This window comes from Rhopalosiphum maidis, chromosome 3, assembly GCF_003676215.2.
Source record: "Rhopalosiphum maidis isolate BTI-1 chromosome 3, ASM367621v3, whole genome shotgun sequence".
Lineage (NCBI taxonomy): Eukaryota > Metazoa > Arthropoda > Insecta > Hemiptera > Aphididae > Rhopalosiphum > Rhopalosiphum maidis.
The window spans coordinates 53,071,869-53,094,364 of record NC_040879.1 but is presented as its reverse complement, the minus strand read 5'-3'; the positions used below and the strand labels follow the sequence as shown (position 1 = coordinate 53,094,364).

Genomic DNA, 22,496 nt, shown 5'->3' with positions numbered 1-22,496 from the left:
TTTGTCGTTATTATTGTTTTATTTTATACGTCTTGCCTCTTGGCAGTGACTGCGCTTATCTTAACAGCCCATCACCAGCTGAACTGTTAATCACATATCGACTATATCATATATCAACAAACAGAGGCATACATTTAGCTTTAGTTTTTACATGAGTATTTTTAATTTGTTTGATTTAATAACATGAAATATTCAAATGGAAATGTACATAATGATGAGAGATACATTTTAAAATATTAGATTCTCAACGAAGCGATTGATTATTATGATTTTATAAAAATGTGGTTTTGTTTTAGATCTTTTTTTTTATAGTTCAATGTAACACAAATATATATTTTTAATTATCACAAAATGTATACACAGGTTTATAAATAAGTTAAAAATATTATAAAATATTTTATAATAGTATTAATTTGTTGATACATATAATAATATCTACGTAATTATATGCATAGTTATCGATAATATAATATTATATTATATTAAATATAAGTCTAAGATTTTAAACCCTAAATTCAAAAAGTCTATTTTAAGCTCTGTGCAAATGTATTTATATGCACATACTTATAAAATTACTTTTTAATTTAAAAATGGTTCAAATTTTAAAGGTTGACTACGAAACAATTTTTGAAACAGTTCAAGTTTCTATTATTTATTCAATTCATCTTGGAATTCGGTAGCCGTACCGTACAAATGAACTGAATGGGTTATACTAATTAATAATATGCTTGTTATTGAGTAAAAAATCTTTAATTTTAAAATATGGTAGGAGTATTAGATGAATTAAATAAAAGGGCCTACAATATTAATTTTTATATGACCCTGAAAACTCCAACGTCAGCCCTCATAACTAGATAACCCCAAGCAGTTATAAATTTGTAGTTTGAGTATAGTTAGAAACAAAATTAAGGTGTATCATTATTTTTTATCATTTATTATATCATAAATAGATTATATTGGTTTAGAAAAAGTCTTTAGGTATCGTAAATTTTTAATAATAAAAAATATTTTTTTATGTTCTGTAATATTAATAAAAAAAAAGGAGTTGTCTGATTGTTTTAGCAAATTCTTCATTTAATCTTATAATCTCATTATCATGAAATAAGCTAAAGTAACTTTACTCTTCAAATTCACATTCTATAATCAAATATTAAATAATAGTTTTGTGTTGTAAATGTACGGATGTACGATATACATTATATTAATATAATGAGTAGCATGAGTAACATTTTTTTAAAGAACACAATATTATACCATTTACTGAAGTGCTATGTATACTTACCGACTATTTTATTAGTATTTTAAATAAATTATCATATTTTTAACTATTATTATTACACGGCGTTCTAGATAGGCTATTTGGGTACTTAAAATGGTTCGTACCTAATATGTTAATTTTGTTTTTTTGCATTTGACAGTACTAAGGTCTTTTACATGGGCACTGATGCCATTCACAAAAATATATAATATAATACATACAAATAAGTGTATAGTTTAATTTGTAATTATTTGTACTTACCTAGTAGTAGAAGTTATGAGTAACGACGATAATATAGTAATAATAAAAATGTTTAATCGGTGACAACAACTCTTTTTCTGTGCTATTAAGTACAATATTTCGATATACAGTAAAATCCCATTACAACGAACTCCGGAGGACCGAATTTTTTTTTCGGAAACATTTTTGAAATGGATAAGAAGATGACATGAAAATTCATTTTCTACTTTTTTGAAATTAAACTCGGACCCATCAAAATCAAATCTTTTTAAGAAAAATTTACGAAAAATTCAAATATATTTTCAGAAATTTTATTAGAAAGTAGGTTCAATAATATAATTTAAAAAAAATTGATATTTTACAAAAATAGAATAATTAATATTTCCATGGCATATTTTTGACAAGTGTGGGAACGCTATGCTATTTTTTCATCCATACAGTCACAATACGCTCTAATAATCACTCACTATGTACAGTATACACATTTAAATAGCACTCTCGCGTGTACTTTTATTTTTAGATTTTATAGAACATCTGGGGATGATTGAAAATATTAAATACCATTAAATGCGGCAAGTTTTCCAATTCCGACTATTTTGAATCTATTGCAGTATCTATATACAAGCCACGCCTAAATATATAATATTTTAAATTACACGATCATTCAAATTCTTGGTGAAAACGATTTTGTAACCGTTATAATATAATCATAATTGAATTCGAATCGCTGACTAAGTACCCAATATCTGATAGCAAAATAGAAAACTTTTTTTGGCACTTAAAACGGTAATGGTGATGAGATATCAAGAAATTGAATCAAACCGCTATGATTGTGTCATAAAAATAGTTGTCAACCACACTCAAATAATTAAATGTCAATAAATTCCCTATTGAAAAATAATTGATGCATTTTCAGTTCTTGAATAATTAATTTCAATGTTAATTTTCAATCAATATTTTTTAAAGTTGTTAATAAAAAAAAATAAAGTAAAAAATACTAAACGTTACTTAGTACGGCTAGCACTGTGGGTTTTCGTATTTTAGTTTTGTTTTATATAATTATAGGCGAGTACTTAAATACTACTGTTTTTATAATTCTATATGAATAATATATAAATAGCAGAGGCGTTCTTGTAGTGGTGATGATTGACTACTGAAAGGTTTTAGTGTCTTCTTGACCTTAAAAAATAATATATATGTATATTTATATTATCGTACCCAGTTTGACAGCTGAAGTGATTGAAATAGCTGTAACCATAGCACCAAAAGTCGTGGCAGGTGGGTATTATATAAATTAATATAGTTTATACAACTAACATAATATTTTAAATATTATATCGTTTTATTTAAAACTTTAAACTTGTGACATGAATATAAAAATAGGTAGACAAGTGAATACCGCTGTGATGTGGAGTGTACAGTAAGTGTCGGATATGTCGAGTGGGCCACTGTAATGCGTAATGTGTGTGTGTGTGTTAAATTTGAATTCAATGATAAGTCATTATATATGAAAAACGATTCTGAGCGGAGACGGTTTATCAACCTAGATCACAATAAATACATTTTCATGATATGTTTTTTGATGTTTCTATTAAAATAATTTATTTTACTACCTATTATTTATTAGTATTACGGTAGGTTAAATTAATTTTTTTTTTTTTTTATGTCACATTTATTATTGAAAATAATTTATTAATAGTTTTAATTATTTTAATAATACATTATACCTATGTATTATATTATTGTTATACGTTTTTAAGTGAATACCACCTTACCATAAACAGTGTGGATACATGGTATAAATAGGTAATATCTTAAAATAAACCAAAGTGAGAATAGTAACATTCATAATATGTGTATAAGATATAGTAGGTATTCACGATTCACGAATAATGTTTTTAATTAATAACAAAATAATATTATCATCGTGTTATTCATTTATTAATAATTAATTTTGTAATTTTTTTAGTTATTAATAGAATAATTATTCTAACTACAAAATAAATTGTAAATATTTACGATTATGACGAATTTTATCAAAATTTGAACTTAAAATGAATATAAAAAAAAATTATTGACAATTAAAAAAATAGTAGAAAATTTCAATCTATATAAGGTTTTTTATTTTTAAATGACAATAATACGTTCTACCAGTCTATATCATTATAAGTATATTTTATATGATTTTTAGTTTACTATATTTATTAGGTTTTATGGTTTCAGTATAAATTACTCATGGGGAATCATATATTAAATTTTCAAAACTTTGATATAAAACGAAAATTTTTTATGAATTTTTAATTACAAGATTGTTTGAACTTTATTTTGTTTTTGACGAAGTTTTTCAAAATTCTAACTTCAAATGAATGTATAAAAATATTGTGTCCATACATATTATAAATATTTTGTGTAAATATAAGAAGAACTTTTATGGGATCTTGTATTGAATTTTCAAGAATTTCGACCAAACAACAATTTTTATCAACAATTTGCTATAGAAAAAAATTAAATAAAATATTCAAAATTATTTGAGGAGAAATAATTATTTTAGGGGTGAATATCCAATGTCGTAAAAATTAGAATTTCAAATGGTCACACAAAATTTATTTGGTTTTCTGGTAGAACTTCATTTAAATATAAGTTAAAAAAAATATAAAACGCTTAATATATTTTTAGCTACAAACATTTTTGTTAATTTTCGCCATGTTTATGAAATTTCTTAAAATTCTAACTTTAAACGATTATAAAAAATGTTCAATTAGATTTTGGATATATTTTCATTTTGAATGCAAAAGCAAAATTATCTTTAAAATACATTTTTAAGCATTTTTAACAAACGAAAAAATATTGGAAATTTTATTATATGAGTTGTATGATGGTGTAACATTTGTTGAAAATTTAGTTATTCGTTTTTGAGTTATACAAAAAAAAACATAAAATTATGTTGTCAAAAATTGGATACATGTAAAATCTCCGATTTTCTTTAGTTTAATTTTTTGTTTTTTCAAGTATAACATTTATTTTAAGAAACTTTTTCTTTTGACTCTCTAAAGTACCAATTAGATTTAATTTGCTACCAAAAACCACCCCAATTTTTTTCTGCGCCAAAAATATGTTCAAATCATTGTAAATTCAACACATTCATTGTGTCATTCAAATTTAAAGTAGTAGGAAGAGAAATAGTTATTAGGTAATTTATTATTCGACAATTTGTGATTTCGCATTGTAAAAATTTGAACTTGAAATCATCATTAATAATTTATCAAACTTTTCGGTAATCTTTTTGTTATAGATAGAAAATTTATAACAAATCTTGTACGCACTCATTAAAGTTTCAAATCTTAACGCATTTTTAACCATAAAATAATTAGTTAATTTTTGCAAATTTGTTAAAATTATAGAAATAATAAAAACATTTTTATTTATGCCCTTAAACTTGAAAATCAAAGCCATTTTGCTGTCCCAAAAGGCGATGACAAACACACACACAAAAAAGAAAAAAACACAAATCATTTTAATAGCAATACATTATCATCACTCTGCTCAAAATATAAAATATTTAAGTAATTATACGTATACATTTTAGGCGTGGCCGAAGTGGTGCATTTAGTTATTGGTCGGGGGGGGGGGTTAAGGAAATTCGGGTGTCAATAATTTTCATCGGAGGAAACTTTTAGCATAATTAATAAAATTAAATAGGTGAGATATAGTTAGATATAATCTAATAAATAAAATGTATAAATGTGCCACGTTACACAAGAGAAAAAGGTATAATATTGAACAATTATTTCACTTTCATCTATGAAAAATTACAAATCGTTCTGTAAGAAGTGTCAACACTGAGTGAGTAAAATACAATTTACAAACGATTAAAATAAATAAAGAATACTTACTTAAAATACAAGAAAAATTTGCTTCTCTTGCTACCTAATAAATAGTTTTCTAATAGATGACACAGAGGCTTTGTCACATTCTGTATAATATGTAGGTACACTTAAACATACATATTACCACAAATTTAAAAATATTTCATACATTTTTGTATACGTAATTCAAATGTTTTTTTTTGCAGCAATTTATCTTTTACCTGTTATAAGTATAAATTTAATTATGTACATTTACATTATAAAATATCCAAAAACAGTCCTAAAAACTATAGCAATAAAGTCGAGAACTATGTAGAACTAAGCTGATAATGCTGATATCGTAAGAAATGTATTTCAACAGGATTAACAAAATACATTTATTGATTTATTGTAATTAAACATTTTTTTCTTGTCTTTCATAGTTTTATCGTTCGTGTCTTCGTGATTACTGATTAGTTATGATTTTATACTCAATATATCTTTACACTCTATCGTGTTATACACTCATACATACGTATAATTAGTTGTGCTAGGTATTTTATTTAATCAAATTAGATATGTAGGTAGAAATACTTAGAACTTGATTATAAGTAAGCTAATGTAACATATCATATTTTTAAACATTCTGTCAGTAGCAATAGTACGAGCATAGGCGCCACCAGGAATTTTGTCAGAGAGGTGCATCGTGCATAATGTACGCTATTTTTTTTTAAATAATGCTTAAATTATTTAAGTTAAATACGTAGAAATATTTTTTCAAATTATATGACGATAAAAAGTTATTTTAGTATTTTCAACAGCTACAAAGTAATGCAGGCTAGAATAGAAAAATATGGAAAATAAGTATTATAATAGATTTAATACAGATGATTATGCAAAATTAAATATTTTCAATACCATTCACTTTTTCTTATTATTTATTTATTTATTTATTTTTGAAATGACAGGGGGTGCAAGTGCACCCCTTTCGCGACACCCATGAGTACGAGTAGCATAATAGATAGCCATTTGACCGCTGTAACTGCACTGCCACAATTTGAATATTTTACTATAATAACCATCTGGTGTTCTAAAATTGACTTTAATAAGTACTCAGTTCCCTACGTCACCCTTGAGTCAAGCACAGCTTATATTATTATGCTAATTATTTAGTGACTATACTAATTATAATATAATACGATTCCTAGGTAGGAATAAAGTATCCTATAACTCTCTGGCATAACCACTGCTAGAGATTAATTACCTACTAAGGAGTAAGGGTGCTATAATTTTATATTGCTTATAAAGGTGCGAAGTCTTATTCTCGAAACAATATATTAATTGTATTTCTTATTTTCAATTTTCAATTATGAGAATTGTAATATTCTTCAAAATTTAACTGTTGATCCAAAATTACGTGTATATAGGTATATGTTTGCATACAGTGTTTGTCATGTTTAACAGGAGACGATACACCAACATTCACATAATATATTATCTCTGTCTTACCTTCGCAATATGGCGTAACGTGGAAAAATTACGTAGGTATACTTGTCGGATTCTTATTACATGCAGTTTATGTATAGTATATAGTGAACATTTACATAGTATCGAATTTATTAAGAAAAATATAATACGTATACTATGCGCGGTGAAGAGTTTACATATTTTTATTTTAAAATATGTTTTGCATACTGAAATAATTCTATTTTCTAAATCTATGAAAACAGATCATCAATAATAGACATATTTGATAATATGAAAATTTGTTTTAATATTAATTCAAAAAAAATTTAGTAATAATTCGTTTTTAGATTTTTTACCTATATATGTTACGCACACGTAAGATAGACAATGGTATAAACAAAGAAATTAAGTACATTTTTATTAGCTAATAACTTATGAGAAATAAGTACTAATAAGTTCATAGGTGCTTGACAAATAAGATATAATACTTTGATTATGTTTTACATAGAGTATTACAACTCTCTACCAACCATTAAAAATATAAGACATAAGGTTATGAAATGTTATGATATTGGTATAATAATGTAGTAAATTATTAGATACAGAAATCATTCACTGATTCACTAGTTAAAATGTATCTACTAACTGTATTTTGTGATCAACACAGATTTTGATTTTTTTTTAAGGAAAGCTGTAAATCAAAAATTCTTGAAATAAATAATTAATAAATATGAAAAATAAATACCACAAATGTACATTAAAGTCAATTTTCTATTTATCTATAATCATAATAATAAATGTATAACATAATATTACATATACTGGATAACAGAATAGGTTTTTAATAATTATAATAATAATATTAAAAAAAGAAGTTATTTGTATCATCTTTAACATATTAAAAATAATGTATAACTGTATGGATACTATAATATTTTTAAGTACTATACAAAGATTGCTCTAATTTGATTTATCTCCATGCTAGTGTATACATGTTTTATGTTAATATATTAAAGCTACTTGTATATAATATATAGTCCCCGAAATCGAAACTGGCTGTGCAGATTATATAAACAATACCTAGCTATAACTGAAACCATTAAACACAATTTAATTTAATAGGTAATTTAGAATTGAACGTATATCTGAACATCGAGAGCAGCACAGCCAGTGTTAATATAATTTTGAATTTTTTTAAACTAAATCAATTAAAAATAATATATTTTTGCTTATTAACATCAGCTATAATGGCATGTTTTTTTTTTATTATGACCCTATACATAAAATAGAAGATTAAGTGTTGAATATTTTAATTATTACTAGATTAGTCTATACAACTATTGTGATTCGGCAATGTCAAATAAACACTTTTACTCGATTATCACTAATAATATTACAACTAGCACTTGGCTGAAAAACGATTATTATTATTATTATTATTATTATTATTATATAATTTAGTTAATTTTTTTACCTTAAAATTAGTTTATATTTATTTTAATAATGCCTAATCTAAACCCAACAGCAATATAGCTTTTTAACAGACTGAACGCGATAATAGAAATATCCATATTTCTCCCATAATTCAATCGCACAAACATTGTACACATTATTAGTAGATACAGTATAGCGAAAAACTATTCTAAAAAATAATAATGATAAAAATAGTATAAATAAACTAAATAAAAACAATATTTTCTTATTACAGAAAATTAGATTATTAAAAAACTATAAGCTATGCACATATATGTATAGTTATATGCTCAACAATAATATCTTCGAAATTAAATTAAAATATAATTATATCGTTATATATTGTAAAGACAGGTACCTACTTAAATATTTAATATTAAAATAGTAATGGCGGTTTACACGAAAATGTTTTATGTGTATGAATATACTTTTCGGTAAATTAAACAATTTAACAACGAATACTTAAACACAAATAATAATATTTAATTATAAATAATAATAATAATATTATAATTTTGATCATAAATGATGACCACGCGAAATGATAATTATTGGTGTCAGTAAAATAATATAATTTATAACGCAATTGTACATTTATCATGTATATAAATTTACATATACAATGCACCAAAAAAAAAAAAAATAAATAAATAAATAAACAAGAAAAACGTGTACGACTAAAGTAGAAACAGTGAAATTATAATGGTAGGCAATTTTTTTTTTTGTGTGTACAACAGAAAAGTTTTTTCACTGAACGAGCGCAAATAAGTACGTTTACTTATTGTGAATAGTATGTATATCGCGAAGAGGAATCCTAAAATCGACCAATAATCGCCACGGGGTCGTATCATTCTCGTTCACAAACAATTAGTTGGAAAATTATTCAAATCTTTTGATTTATATATCGTTATAGATATTTTGTTGACACTTCGGTATGGTCTTATGATTATAATATCTACGCTGCTTGAACATACCACTTTAAGACGCAGGTGGATATAGATTGTTTTTTTTTTTTTTTGGTATAGGCTATGTTTGAAATACGTTGCGGTTGACGTTTTAGGCGGGCGAAAAAAAAATGATGATAATAATATCATATATAATACGTTTGATAATAATCGAGCACCACGTTTAAATTATATACGGCTTGCACCTCAATGTACGTTCGTACCAATACGCACTGTATTATATAATATGTAATAATATTATAATGTTGTCATTATTTTAGTCGCGCGCATTGCGCAGAACCGTACTATGATAATTAAATAATTGATATTATATGTTCGGACTCTTGTTGAGTAGGTATTTCAGTTAGGCGAATTTCGATGACCATCAGTCGATTACTGTCGAATAGCTCTAAAATTATTATTCAGCTTAATTATATCATATAGGGTATCTAATCTTATACAATTACTTACACGCAACAGATAAATATTACGAAAAATTTAGTATACAAACATTAATAATCATAATATTATCAATAATTATTATTAAATATAAATATATGTATATAAACTCTCAACATTATATTTCTCCCCTTCCATATTAACTAATTATTTTGTTCCAACTATTCATTTTTTTTTTTAACGAACATCACTATAATATATCATATCATAATATAACATGAACCGTAAGCTTAAAAAAGGACTAGTTAACTCTGAAGCTAAATATTATGTAACGAATCACCAAACGTTGTTCCGATTATTATTATAACCTATAATTACTTAGACTTTAATTTGAGCGCATTCCTAAGAATTATAAAACGCCATGTTACTGTGTTAATTTTAAAGTCAATTAAAAAACTTGTAGAATATAGCAATATGCAATATGTAAAATGTAATATTCAAATGAATAAAAAAATTAACAACATAGTCGAAGAATGTATTTTAAAGGTAAACGATTTAATAGTGATGTCGTTTTGTGTGAGGAAATTGTTAATTATTTATAAGATTTCATTTTATATTTTAATATAAACTTGATTGTTTTGTTTATTCGATTATTGAAGGAAAATATTATTAATTTCATCGAAAAAAAGAGAGAAAACAAAGAACAATACCGATATTGTATAGATTCGTCGATTTCTTAATACAACTTAATATCAAAAAATACGAGGACTCACATACCTCTGAGATCACTCTCTCGGCTTGTTAATCGGTTGAAATTTTAAGAGACACGAAAAGCCTTGGAGATTCGCTTTTGCATATATACAAAACGGATTTCCGCGTCACCGGGACACAAAGCTTAATTACATATTATGTATAATCTATATATATATATATATATATATATGTGTGTGTGTGTGTGTGTGTGTGTGTATGTGTGTGTAATATGTATATATTTATAAATAATAATATGAAATAAATAAAGCAATTATATTATAAATCGTAAAAAAAAAAGTACAATAAAATAAAAGCTGGTTGAAGTAGTTAGTCACTAGAACGATAAAATGGGAGTCGAGTCCTCAGTGTGCAGCCATTATGACAGCTAAACATTATGTTTATCCAATACGAGCATAAAGAGAGCGTAGATAAATTAAAATGTATACATATTGTTCAGATAGATTCTGCTGGGATTATTTGGACACTTACTGAACACAATAATGCTGGACTAGAACTACTTAAGTCAAAAATTATACTTAACACATAACAATAGAAAAAAAATGTTTAAATTTAAATAATATCTGCTACGTGCTTATGCGTAATGTATGTCCCTAATTAAACGCTGTCGTTCCAATCTATTTGAAACTGTGTAAAGCAAAAAAAGAAAAAAAAATGACAATTATAAAAGAACAGACTAAAAATTAACATCATTATCGATAGACCTAAGATGATGGATCAGTAGCGTCCGATTTTGTAGCAGCGGACAACGTGTTTGTGCCCAAAAGTGTGATTTTTTCTTCAGCCGATGCGTCGGAGTTACCCTGAGGTGTTCGTGAGAATGCTACAGCTACGGGTTGAATAGGTTCTCCGTTGTTAAGAGATGCTGCGTTGGCCGAAATTGTTGATGGCTGTACTGTTGTCTGAAAGTCATAAACATTTTATTAGACAACAATCAGCAACTATATTATATGTATGTATTTGAATTATTTATATTATATATTTCAAAATTAATAATTCTTATATATTTTTAAGCTCAAAGTACAATAATAATGCGTGTGTTATACATCATATAATATCTGTAAATATATATTATCGTGTAATGCGTGTATGGGGTATGAAAATAAACGAGATTTTTTTTTTGAAAATCAACAATATATATTGATTGAAAAATTGTGGAGTTTCAAGGCTATAATATCGTATTATATTTGAATATAATAATATGTTATATTTAAAGTAAAACGACTAAAAACACACTTGACAAATATGCACAACCTATTTTTGAAGTATTAATTCGAAGCAAAATTAAATTATACATCTCATAGACTGTTGTACAATGTCATATTATGAATTTGTATAGCATTTTTATTAATTGGCAATTTGTTTTAAAATCTTCAACTTATCAATTATTATAGGTAATTATTATAATATATGCTTGTTTTATGACATGATACAATTTTATCATACAAATATAGTTTGCTTATGAATCAGTAATGTTGTGTATTTCAAATAATTTCACAAAGGATATGAGTGTTTGTTTGATGGGTGTTAATAATTTTTTATTTGTAAATGTAGCAGGTGTGCGTAAAAATTCAAAGTCTAAATTAGGTAGTTCTACAAGGATTTAACGTGTTGGTATTGATGTAAACAAATCCTTGAAGAACAATTTGCAAACAAATGTTAAAAAGCATGTATTATTATTAATATTTATGTATTGTTTATGTAAAGTAACTTCAAATAAACATGTAATGTATTGAACCAAGTTATATTGGTAGTTACTGTCAGTCAATGTTAGAAACTAACTAGTAATAAAATCAAGGTTAAAATCGAAAATCAGTTAGTGAACAACTTTGGGCATTATTTTGTAACACTCGCTCACTCCTACTACCTCATATAAACAGCTCGTTGCTGTTTCTTTTTGTATTACTCGAACGCCCTTCGGACTTGAGGGGGGCGAGCGAACTTTTACGGTGATTTATCTGTGAAGAAAATATCATCGTAAAGTACGTATACATGTATGTATAGTATGTACTATGCAAGTAAGTAGTATGTCTGTACGTAAATATGTTTATACAAATGAATGTATGTATGTTTATATGTATGTATGTATGTATGTATGTATGTATGTATGTATGTATGTATGTATGTATGTATGTATGTATGTATGTATATATGTATGTACAAATGTACATAAATCGGTACTAATATACCCATTATCCATGCGGGTATAAGTATGGTTTAACACGTATAAATACATATTATATTTTAATGTGACACTCTAGGGTAGTTTTAAAAAACAAATCAGTCGTAATAACTCTATGAGCTAGGCATATTATCTATTTATTCGTGATGAATGAAAAAAATCGTTTCGATGGCAGCCGATTGAAAATGAACTTGATAATATTATATCAACGTGGAATAATATTTCAAAGCGTGCTTTTCGTATAGTGACGGCAAAATCATATATCATAGTACATTATTTTACTTTTTTTTTTCATTTCAGTCTCCCACTCACCATCAAAGGATTAGGAAAGGAAAATATAATGTTTTGGTTTACAGACTAGTTTCTAGCAGTATTAGTGTTCGCGGTCTTGTGGCAGCGAACAAATCCACCTAAATACGAAGTGCGAAATCTGAGATGTTGGGCTGAAACGCGTTTACACCATAAGTATTAAAATTACAGAAACTGCATTTTAATAATTTTTTCTGTGTAAAATTGTATATAGAGAACTCTTTGTAAATATGAAGTTCAAAATAGCTCGTTGCGCTTTACCTGAGATGCATTCCTAGTGACGTCAGGAGAACCTTGAATACTCTTCCGATCTTCGTCTCCATAAGTATGGAACAGCTTTAACAAAAAAAATAAATACAGTGTTATTAATTGTAATAATATGTAAAGCAATTTTATGAAATCAAATATGTAGTACATTAAAACATATTATCAGTGTTATTTTTAAGTAAATTATATATGCTAATAGTTGAACTATTTAATTAGGGAAGAGACTATTTTTAAATAAAATATAAGATGACAAAAAATTTATTAAAATAATTTATGGGATAGGTATCTCAGTAGTTAATAAAATTAATTCTATACAATTAAAACATTAAAATTAAAATACCAATAAAATGGAGTGTGAGTATCCTAAAATTTACATTTATTGAATAATAATAGTATCTATACTTATGTTTTGGTGTAGTACTTAAAATAATCAATTTTTTACTATCATTATGAAAATAATATTAAGTTTTATTTTTACATTAAATACATAGAATATAATAAGACTGTTATAAGTACATATTATATTTTAAATTTATTGCATTTGTTACAAATTAATAAACTTAATAATATTAAGCCCAGATTACTTAAAATACTTAATACCAAAGAGATTTATTTGAAATATCATTACATTGGTTCATAACGAGCTATGGGGTATTTAGCACCACCGCTATTCGTTTATTTTGAATTAAAATAAATTTAATATAATATAATATAATATTAAAAATTATTGTTTGAAAAAATATTCTTTTATTTGTGGGAAAATGTCAGTTTATATTTTTTAGAAATAATTTCTTTACCGTAGTAATAACTGATAAGTAATAGAATAACTCGATTAGTCGTGATAAAACTGACAAAAATTATTTGCACCTAAGAAATAACGACTAGTTTGACATTGTGAACTGTGGAGATTACCATATTATAGCTCTGTCAAGTTCCTAGTTAATACGTCTTGCGACTTTGTGTTAGTATACATCATTACTGGCGGCAACCTACTTTTTTATTTTAATTAAATAAAATATGTTCAATATAATTAATGAAAAATTTAAAAAACGAATAATTTTTTTTTCAAATTAAACGAATACACAGTGATAGACAATATAAAATTGTGCTTAAGATATTGAGTAGTTGGTCTGGAGGTAACTAGTCCGCCTAGGGGTAAATAATTGTAGCACTCTCTAGTTTTAGACTAAATTTTCGCATATAATTGTAATGGATTTTGAATTTAATCACCTTGTCTACTTCTTCATCGAATTCACCGGCGTTTGACATTTTCTTAGAACGTTCCATGAGTGTGGCGCGTTTTGCTGCCATGTAGAATGAACGTTTCACGCGCAAATACATCACTTCAGTAACGGCACGCACCGAGTAATCAGGCACAAAAGTGTAACGTAACATAGCATCAATGTTGACCGACTGTATACTGCCCATGTTGTTCACAGTAGAATTGGCCATTGTCGGATTGGCTCCAGATGGTGGTGACTCACCTGTAATACAGTAATGATTAAAAAAGTGCCTATGTCGAAGAAGACCGTTGAACGTTTTTAAGTATACATCTAAACGATTGCGATTCATCGACCATCATACTTATTTCCATTTTATCCTTTAGCTGTATTAATTTATACAATCCTAATTTTTAGATTTTGTAAGTTAAACTAAAGATCATATTTTTAAATACTTAGGTTTTAGCCCTACATAATAAACATTCGAATCAATTAAGAATTCTTTAGATTTTTTAAAACTGTAATAAAGATGGTTTATGGTTAGAAATACATAAAATATAAAATATATTTTAATTAATCCGTAATATTAATTTTTAATACTCATTCAAGTACTTTCAAGAAATTTTAAAACAAATTCTAAACTGAATAAGCTACATTTTTTATAAATTCTAGGATCCTTGATTAATTATCAAATATGACAAGCTAATAAAAAATGCTTATTCGAATGTTGACAGTACATAATAATTAATAAGTATCAATAGGTAAAAGTCATAGGCTTAACAATCTTAGTAGGTACAAAGGGAAGTAAAAAAAAAAACATTATCATAGTATGCTTATAATTTAAAGTAATTATAAAAACCTAACTATTTTTAAATGTATAGTAATATATATGTTTTAAGCATGGTTAAAAATGTAAGCATCAGAATTTTTATGTATGCATACATAACTAAATAATAAAATTAGCATGCTTCATGAATCTCTTTGTATAATCTAACTCACCGATTCCGATGTTCTGGTGTAAAGCTTGAGATCCAAAGTATGTGAATGGACCGCTCTCGAACACGAGATTTTCACGGCCAACAGTGACTTCGACACGTCCTTCTAATATGAGCACAAAGTAATCAACTGGTTTGCCCTGCTGGTAAATGATACTGGCTGGATCAGACTTAAATCTTTCTTTATCTTTCATTTTTATATGGAATATCACGTCCTGTTTGAGTAAGCGCATTAAAATAGTTTCGGATACAACATCTGTTTTGAAAGCTTCAACACCTTTTTGAGAAAAATCATAAAATGAAAAATAATTATATTTCAATATACTTGTAAAGCAGCTTTATGATATTTACAGACGTCATACACTATACACAGTGCTCGCCGTAATTGTTCTCTCATATGACCAAGTCAACAACATATAATACATTTTAAAATTAGCCTAACTATTTGAATATAAGTATTCAAAGGAAACAAGTAATTCAACTTTAAAATATTAACATAAATTAATTCTATATATATTTTCTTACAGTTATAAGTAAAATGAAAAACACGAAAAACAAGAAAAATTTTTTTTTTTGTTAAACCCAAAACTAGAATACTTGCCATAATAATTTTATTTCTCTAGCGCAGTATCATAATTATTCAAAATCATATTTGAAAAACACTAATTATTAAAAGAAAAGTGATTAACTGAGACAAATACCTATGGTGAGATATTGAGATTAAAATTAAGCACAAATTATGTATATATAAGTTTATATGTACATACTTGATGACAAAAATTGGAATGTGGCCAAAGTAAGTTGTGGAGAAATATGGATACGCTGGTTTTCACTACGTTCGGCAAATGCTGTAAAGTCTTGAGCTCTAAGTGAACGCTGTTGTCGACGTTGTTTCGAACGGTTATCGGCTGAAATTAATACGAACAAAAAACTAGTGTTAGTAACATATTTTATATTAATGAGGTACCCGACATGCTACATACTGTAAACATCAGTTTCATCCATGATCTCAGCCTGAATCAATTCTTCAATTACATCTTCCAGTGTTATTATGCCAACGGTTTCATAGAACGGATCGCCTTCGCCTTCATTATTCACACGATGAACAAACGCCATATGACCTTTAATACCTGTTCATTTGAAAGTATAAAACAAAAATAAAGATTATGTTATTTAAATTGAATCAACTAAATTATGTTAATCTTATTTCAAACACTAGTATAATAGTTCTAAGCGACTTTATTTTTAAATTAAAATATTACAAAATATGTAATGTTTTATTATATTCATAAACTCCTTATAAAGTGGACAAAAAAAAAAAAACTTATTGACTTTTCTATATTACTTGTGCTTTTTATTTCACTTATTTTAATTATTATTGTGAATAAATGTATGTCTTAAAAAAGCTACTAAAGCTATACTACTTGTTCAGATAAACAGAAAACACGTGATTTAAATTATTCATTCAATTTAAAATAAAATTATTTACTTTTCATTTTTATACGTAGACTTATAAACTGTCAAGATTTTAATTCAATAGTATATTATTGATATATTCAGAAACTATTATTATGTCATTTAGAACAAAAGATTCAAAACTTTTTGACGTTAAAATATATTACTGTTAGATTGACATTTTATTAATATTGATTTTCAGTAAATATAGTTAAATATGGGAATTTCAGGGAATAAGTTAAGATAGAATTTTTATAAGTTTAAATACATTACTGTCAAAAGTTAAATTATTATTTTAAAAACGGTAAAAAATAAACATTTGATAAAAAATACATTTAAATGAATATATTATAGACGCGTAACGAGCACGATTTTTCTCGCTGTAGTATAAAACTTGGAAAAGTTTAATATTTAATGACAATTTATAAAATAGAATAGTATTTTCTACAAAAAATAAAAAAATAGATAAAACTCTTTTAGATGTAGGCGGTATGCCTTTTGAATGTTGAAGGGTTTGGGATTTACTATTGTTATTACTATAGCATTTGTATTTAAGTTTCATAAAGCATTGAGTACGGTACATTTGGCATTCAAGTATCTACATGTTAACTTGAGGTAGGTACCTCATTAATCTGAGTACTAAAGAGACCAACAGTATAAGCACTTAGGATTATCTTTGACTAAAGATGGTTCACCATATTATTCAAAACAATAATGGGTACAGAATTTTCGACCAATTACTGTCACATGTGGATGAGAACTATTGTTTGATTGTGAGTTAACCAAACCGTACGCTTAAAATAACCTTTTCATATACCAAGTGTGCGCAAAATATTTAAGATCGATAGACCAGTTGCGCTCGGTTGTTTTTAGAGTTCATAGACCAATTCATTGCGTTAAACAATAGCTGTTGGTTATTTAAATTTAAAATATGTGAAAATAATATTTATTATGCTCAGTATAAACTATAGTTAATTTGCAATAATTAAAAAAAAAAAAAAATAGGTATCTAAATAGTATCATAATTTTTTTTACCTCATCATATTACGAGTATTTAAAGCTGTATTGTGCATGGCAACGACCCATTAAGGCTAATATATATATATATATATATCCTAATACTCAGTAAAAAATAATCCCATAACAGACTATATAGTTTAAATAATAATTATGTATATATTATATCATATTATTCCTTTATGAAAATTTATACTCTACCATACACGAGGAATTTGAAATAAACTGGTATAAAATATTTGGTTTCTATAAACTTTTTTTATGTACGATATTTGTATGTATTTAGTAAAATTATGTTTTATATAGTATCTTTATTTTATTTTAGCATATACATTTACATTAATCGTCCTATATATTTTAATTAGACACGAATTAAAAAAAAGTATTTACTATATGGAACCATAATATAAATGCAAATCTTGATAAGTTTGCCAAAACCATTATACGATAAGGAACAGCTGTGCGTGTTTATAAGTGGTAATTATAAATTAACTCAACGTCTGTCACAGTTGGAATATCTACGAAGTGATTATTTAAAAAAAAAAACCAAACTATAATAATTTCGTAATTTGTGAAATATCTGTTATTTTTACTTCTATAAAAACATTCTTTATACTTTTAATATATTTTTATTATTGTATTTTTGATTTATTACATTATTTTCTAAGACTTAATAGCCTCATTTACAAGTGGTAATTAATTATTGTATCCTCAAAAAGAAAATTTGCATCTCTTTGAAAATGTTGAAAGTACATTTAGAATTTCGAACCAACTACCTAATAGTTAATTTGTTATACTTTGTCTCAAATTTAAATAGGGTAATTAGGTACATTGGAAATTCATTTAGAAATTCTATGCTAAAATATATCAAACTGGTTCATCCTCAATTTCCATTCATTTATGACCGTAATTACCAGTGCGGCAATGCACAATTATTTACCTTCTTTGAACTGCTTAAATAGTACGTCGAGTGTGGTGTCTTCAAATACAAAATAACACGGATTCTGGTAGAATTGGCACAGCGTTTTAAGCAATGTGTTGTCGTCGGGATCGACCAGCGCCAAGTCCTTGATATACAACATGGTGACAATATTCTGACGGTTGCCCTCGTACACGGGTATCCTCGAGTATCCTGATAAAAATAAAATCAACACAATGTAGTAAAAAAAATAAAAATAAAAAATAGAACCAATTATTAAAAGGGGACCGAATTGTTAGTTGAAAATGTCCACGAATAAAGCACGTAATATCTAAGTCGTAAAATGGGGTAAAAGTGTGTTTTCACTTTTATTATTGTTTGCGTGTGTGAAATAGAGCGACCAAGCAAAAACGTGAGCTGAAAGATTTTAGGATACCTATGGGACTATATTTTTTAAAGGTCATTTCTAAAATGTGATTTGATGAGAAACGTGTTTAATTCGATATTTCACATACAGTATACCGGTATATTACTATATGTTTTGTACAGTATAAAAGTGTTTTAAAATCGAGCACAACCCTTCGGTCAATTAGCAAAAAAAAAAAACCATAAAAAAAATCTCACATTAGTTATACATGCTCGACGTCGCCGATACGGCGGCGGCGTTATATTTATAGTTGGGACTTGGGCGGTGGCGGCAGTTCCCCGTTGGCCCAATGCCCGTGGACTTCTCAAAACGGATTTAATTTTAATTTTTTTTTTTTCAACTTTTTACTCGTTATCCGCTACCCACTTAATACGACGGGACCATTGATACCAGAAATATTTATATGAGAGTATAAAGTCGAAAAATCTTTCAAATGTTGTGCACCTGCAACAACAGCAGCAGTAGTCACCATGGCTCGGGGAGAATATAAATATAGATCATATAATATGTGAACCGCATGGCGGACGTTATACGTATTTACACGATTGCCAAAAATCGATTTATATATATTTTGTAGGTTCCTATGGTTTTTATTATCATTTATTTTTTTCATGACGAACGTCTGTTGTAGCATTTGTGGTATGCATTCAGCTAGATACAGCAATAACATTATTTAAGTAATTTTATGTTTGACAATAAAATACAATATTGTTATTTATTGATAAGATTAAGTACAAAAGATTTCTGAAATCAAAACGTTTGACCTGTACACTTTCAAACAATTGTTCATTTAAACATAATACATAAGTTAATATTGATATACTACTGCAGTGTTTATACAAAACATATTACAATAATACACAAGAGTATTGCATTGCAGTATATTTTTTTCTACATAATTGGTAGACAGCGTATTATATTATGCATCATTAAACCTTTCTACAAACTTTTTAATCGTAATTTAAACATAAAATAATATCATATAGCTACGGTTAGTTGTTTTATTTTTTAACTTGTATATTATAGTTGTATTTTTTTTTTTTTTTTTAATGTTTTAGTAGTTTAGTAGTTATTCCGGGATATACCTTACAGCGTACAAATATATTAAACAGCTTATTCGAGTTATACGGATATATGCTGTTATAATATTAAAATGAATAAAAGTTATTGTTTAATTGTGATTATTTAATAAACAAATAATTAAAAATTAATTGTTATTATCATTATTTATTCAATGGTAACTATATGTGTATAATTTTCTCTAAAAGTTTTGTTTTTATTATCTTTTAACTATTATTTATTATACAATTTTATTCAATAATAAAAAAAACTAATCATGTACAACGAAATTGATTCCTATTAATTTAAATGGATATACTACTTTTTAGAGGAACAGCGCATCATATACATTTTTTTTTTTTATCAAACAAATTTAGTTTTATTATATAAAATCAAATATTTTATACTGAATATATGCCGAATTAGTAATTATAGTGATACGTACAAATTTGTTAGAATAAGAACACAAAAATTATAAATATTATATATACACGGCCTCCCAAAAGTAAAATTTTAGGGGAGGGGCAAAATAAAAAAAAATTCTAAAATATTAGCTAAATAAAGGTTTAATTTAATGTTAACATCATATAAATATATAATTAATAATTCATGTTTTTATATAACGTATTTGTCATATAGTTAATTAAAATGTCAATAAATTCCTAAAAAATAAAATTAAATAAAGAAAAAAATGTATTTTATGCTATTTAAGTTATTAGGTAATACCATGGTAGTATTTATTAAATTATAAGTTTTATTATCTTTTAAGGGGCAAGTGCCCCGTCATGTCACCTCCAAAGGGCGCCCATACATAGGTACGTATTATATACAAAATTAGTTTCATAATAAAATATTTACATACCAGATTTCATGATTTCTGAGACAGTTTCAAAGTCCAATATTGTATCATATGACAGCATGTATACGTCCTCCAATTTGGTCATTACATCACCGACTTTTTTACGATGAAGTTCGAGAGCTCCAGAAATAATATTAACTTCGTCTTTTTCCAAATCGTTGTATTCATCACCGGTCATCTAGAGAATATAAAAAAATACATTTATAAAAACGGTGTATAGGCACAAATAATTTTGATATTAACACACAACACATAAATACAGCTATCAGTAAAAAATTTATCACAATATTGAATAACAAAATAATTAATTCAGAATATCGCGTTGATAAATATATATTTTTGTTACTTATTTAATGTATATCTAAATAATGTATCTAAAAAGACATATTTTGCAAGCTAAACTTTTAAAGAAGTATTTGAAACTATATAGGTATGAGTGTACTTATATATTATAATAATAATATTATATGATTTATTATAATTTTAAAGAAATAATTTTCCTTGTTGAGTTTATAAGTACCACTTTATTTTATATTGTGTTATTATTCATAAATAATTTTTAATTCTTTCAGCGATACCTATAATTATTCATTAAACCGTGTACACAATAAAAACGGCCGCAAACAAAGTTATTTATTTTTCTCAACAAAACGATTTTTATTGGTTGGCAGAATACACACACACACACAATAAGTGTGTTAGGTCTAGTTAATGATTTTTTGTATCACCGTGAAAGTATACGTTTCTTAGCATGCGTACGACACGCAGTAATCATTGAACGGTTAAAATACAGCAAGATCAATAACTCGGCGGAGTGTCGGTTTACTTCTTCTGCAGTTGACCTCAAGTGTTGTAAACACATACGCAGGATTTCGATTGTCAAATTCGTTAAGTATTTTCATAAATTCCATTATTGTATTATTTTTTTTTTTGTATATATAAGTCGACTATACAAATTAATTGTAATAAATCCTATACGTGTTCTATGTGTTTCAATCTATTGGAATAATTTAAAGTAAAATTTAAATAGACAGCTTTATATCCTTGCTGGCTACTGTAGAATGGTGACACGAAAGCGAGTCATGGTAAAACGAATTAAAATTGTTATTATTTTTCTTGTGAACATTATCTTTTCTAGCCAATGATAATTCAGTATTAATTAAGCGATGTCGAGTTTTAAAAAAAAAATTCAACTCAGACGAATGACATAATAAGTAACATAACATAAACGACCGTACGGTTATCATTACGTTTGTGTAACAGTATTATTAATGATAAAAAACCAATTTCTATTGTACAATATTAATATGATATTAATAAATCGACAAACTTGGTATTTTTTTTTTATTTTAGTTTGTACGTTGGCTTAAAAATAATTTCCAATATAATA

At 26.2% G+C, this 22,496-nt stretch overlaps 1 protein-coding gene across 1 annotated transcript in view; it reads right to left on the bottom strand.

Annotated features, from left to right (window-relative positions):
* Positions 1-9,250: 9,250 nt before the first annotated feature.
* Positions 9,251-22,496, bottom strand: part of LOC113556168 (metal transporter CNNM4) — an 80,708-nt gene continuing 67,462 nt past the window's right edge. The window contains 8 exon segments of the mRNA XM_026960958.2: positions 9,251-11,299; positions 13,150-13,224; positions 14,386-14,639; positions 15,375-15,647; positions 16,138-16,278; positions 16,354-16,500; positions 18,783-18,974; positions 21,110-21,284. Of these exon segments, the coding sequence (XP_026816759.1) occupies positions 11,102-11,299; positions 13,150-13,224; positions 14,386-14,639; positions 15,375-15,647; positions 16,138-16,278; positions 16,354-16,500; positions 18,783-18,974; positions 21,110-21,284 (1,455 nt within the window). The 3' untranslated portion in view covers positions 9,251-11,101.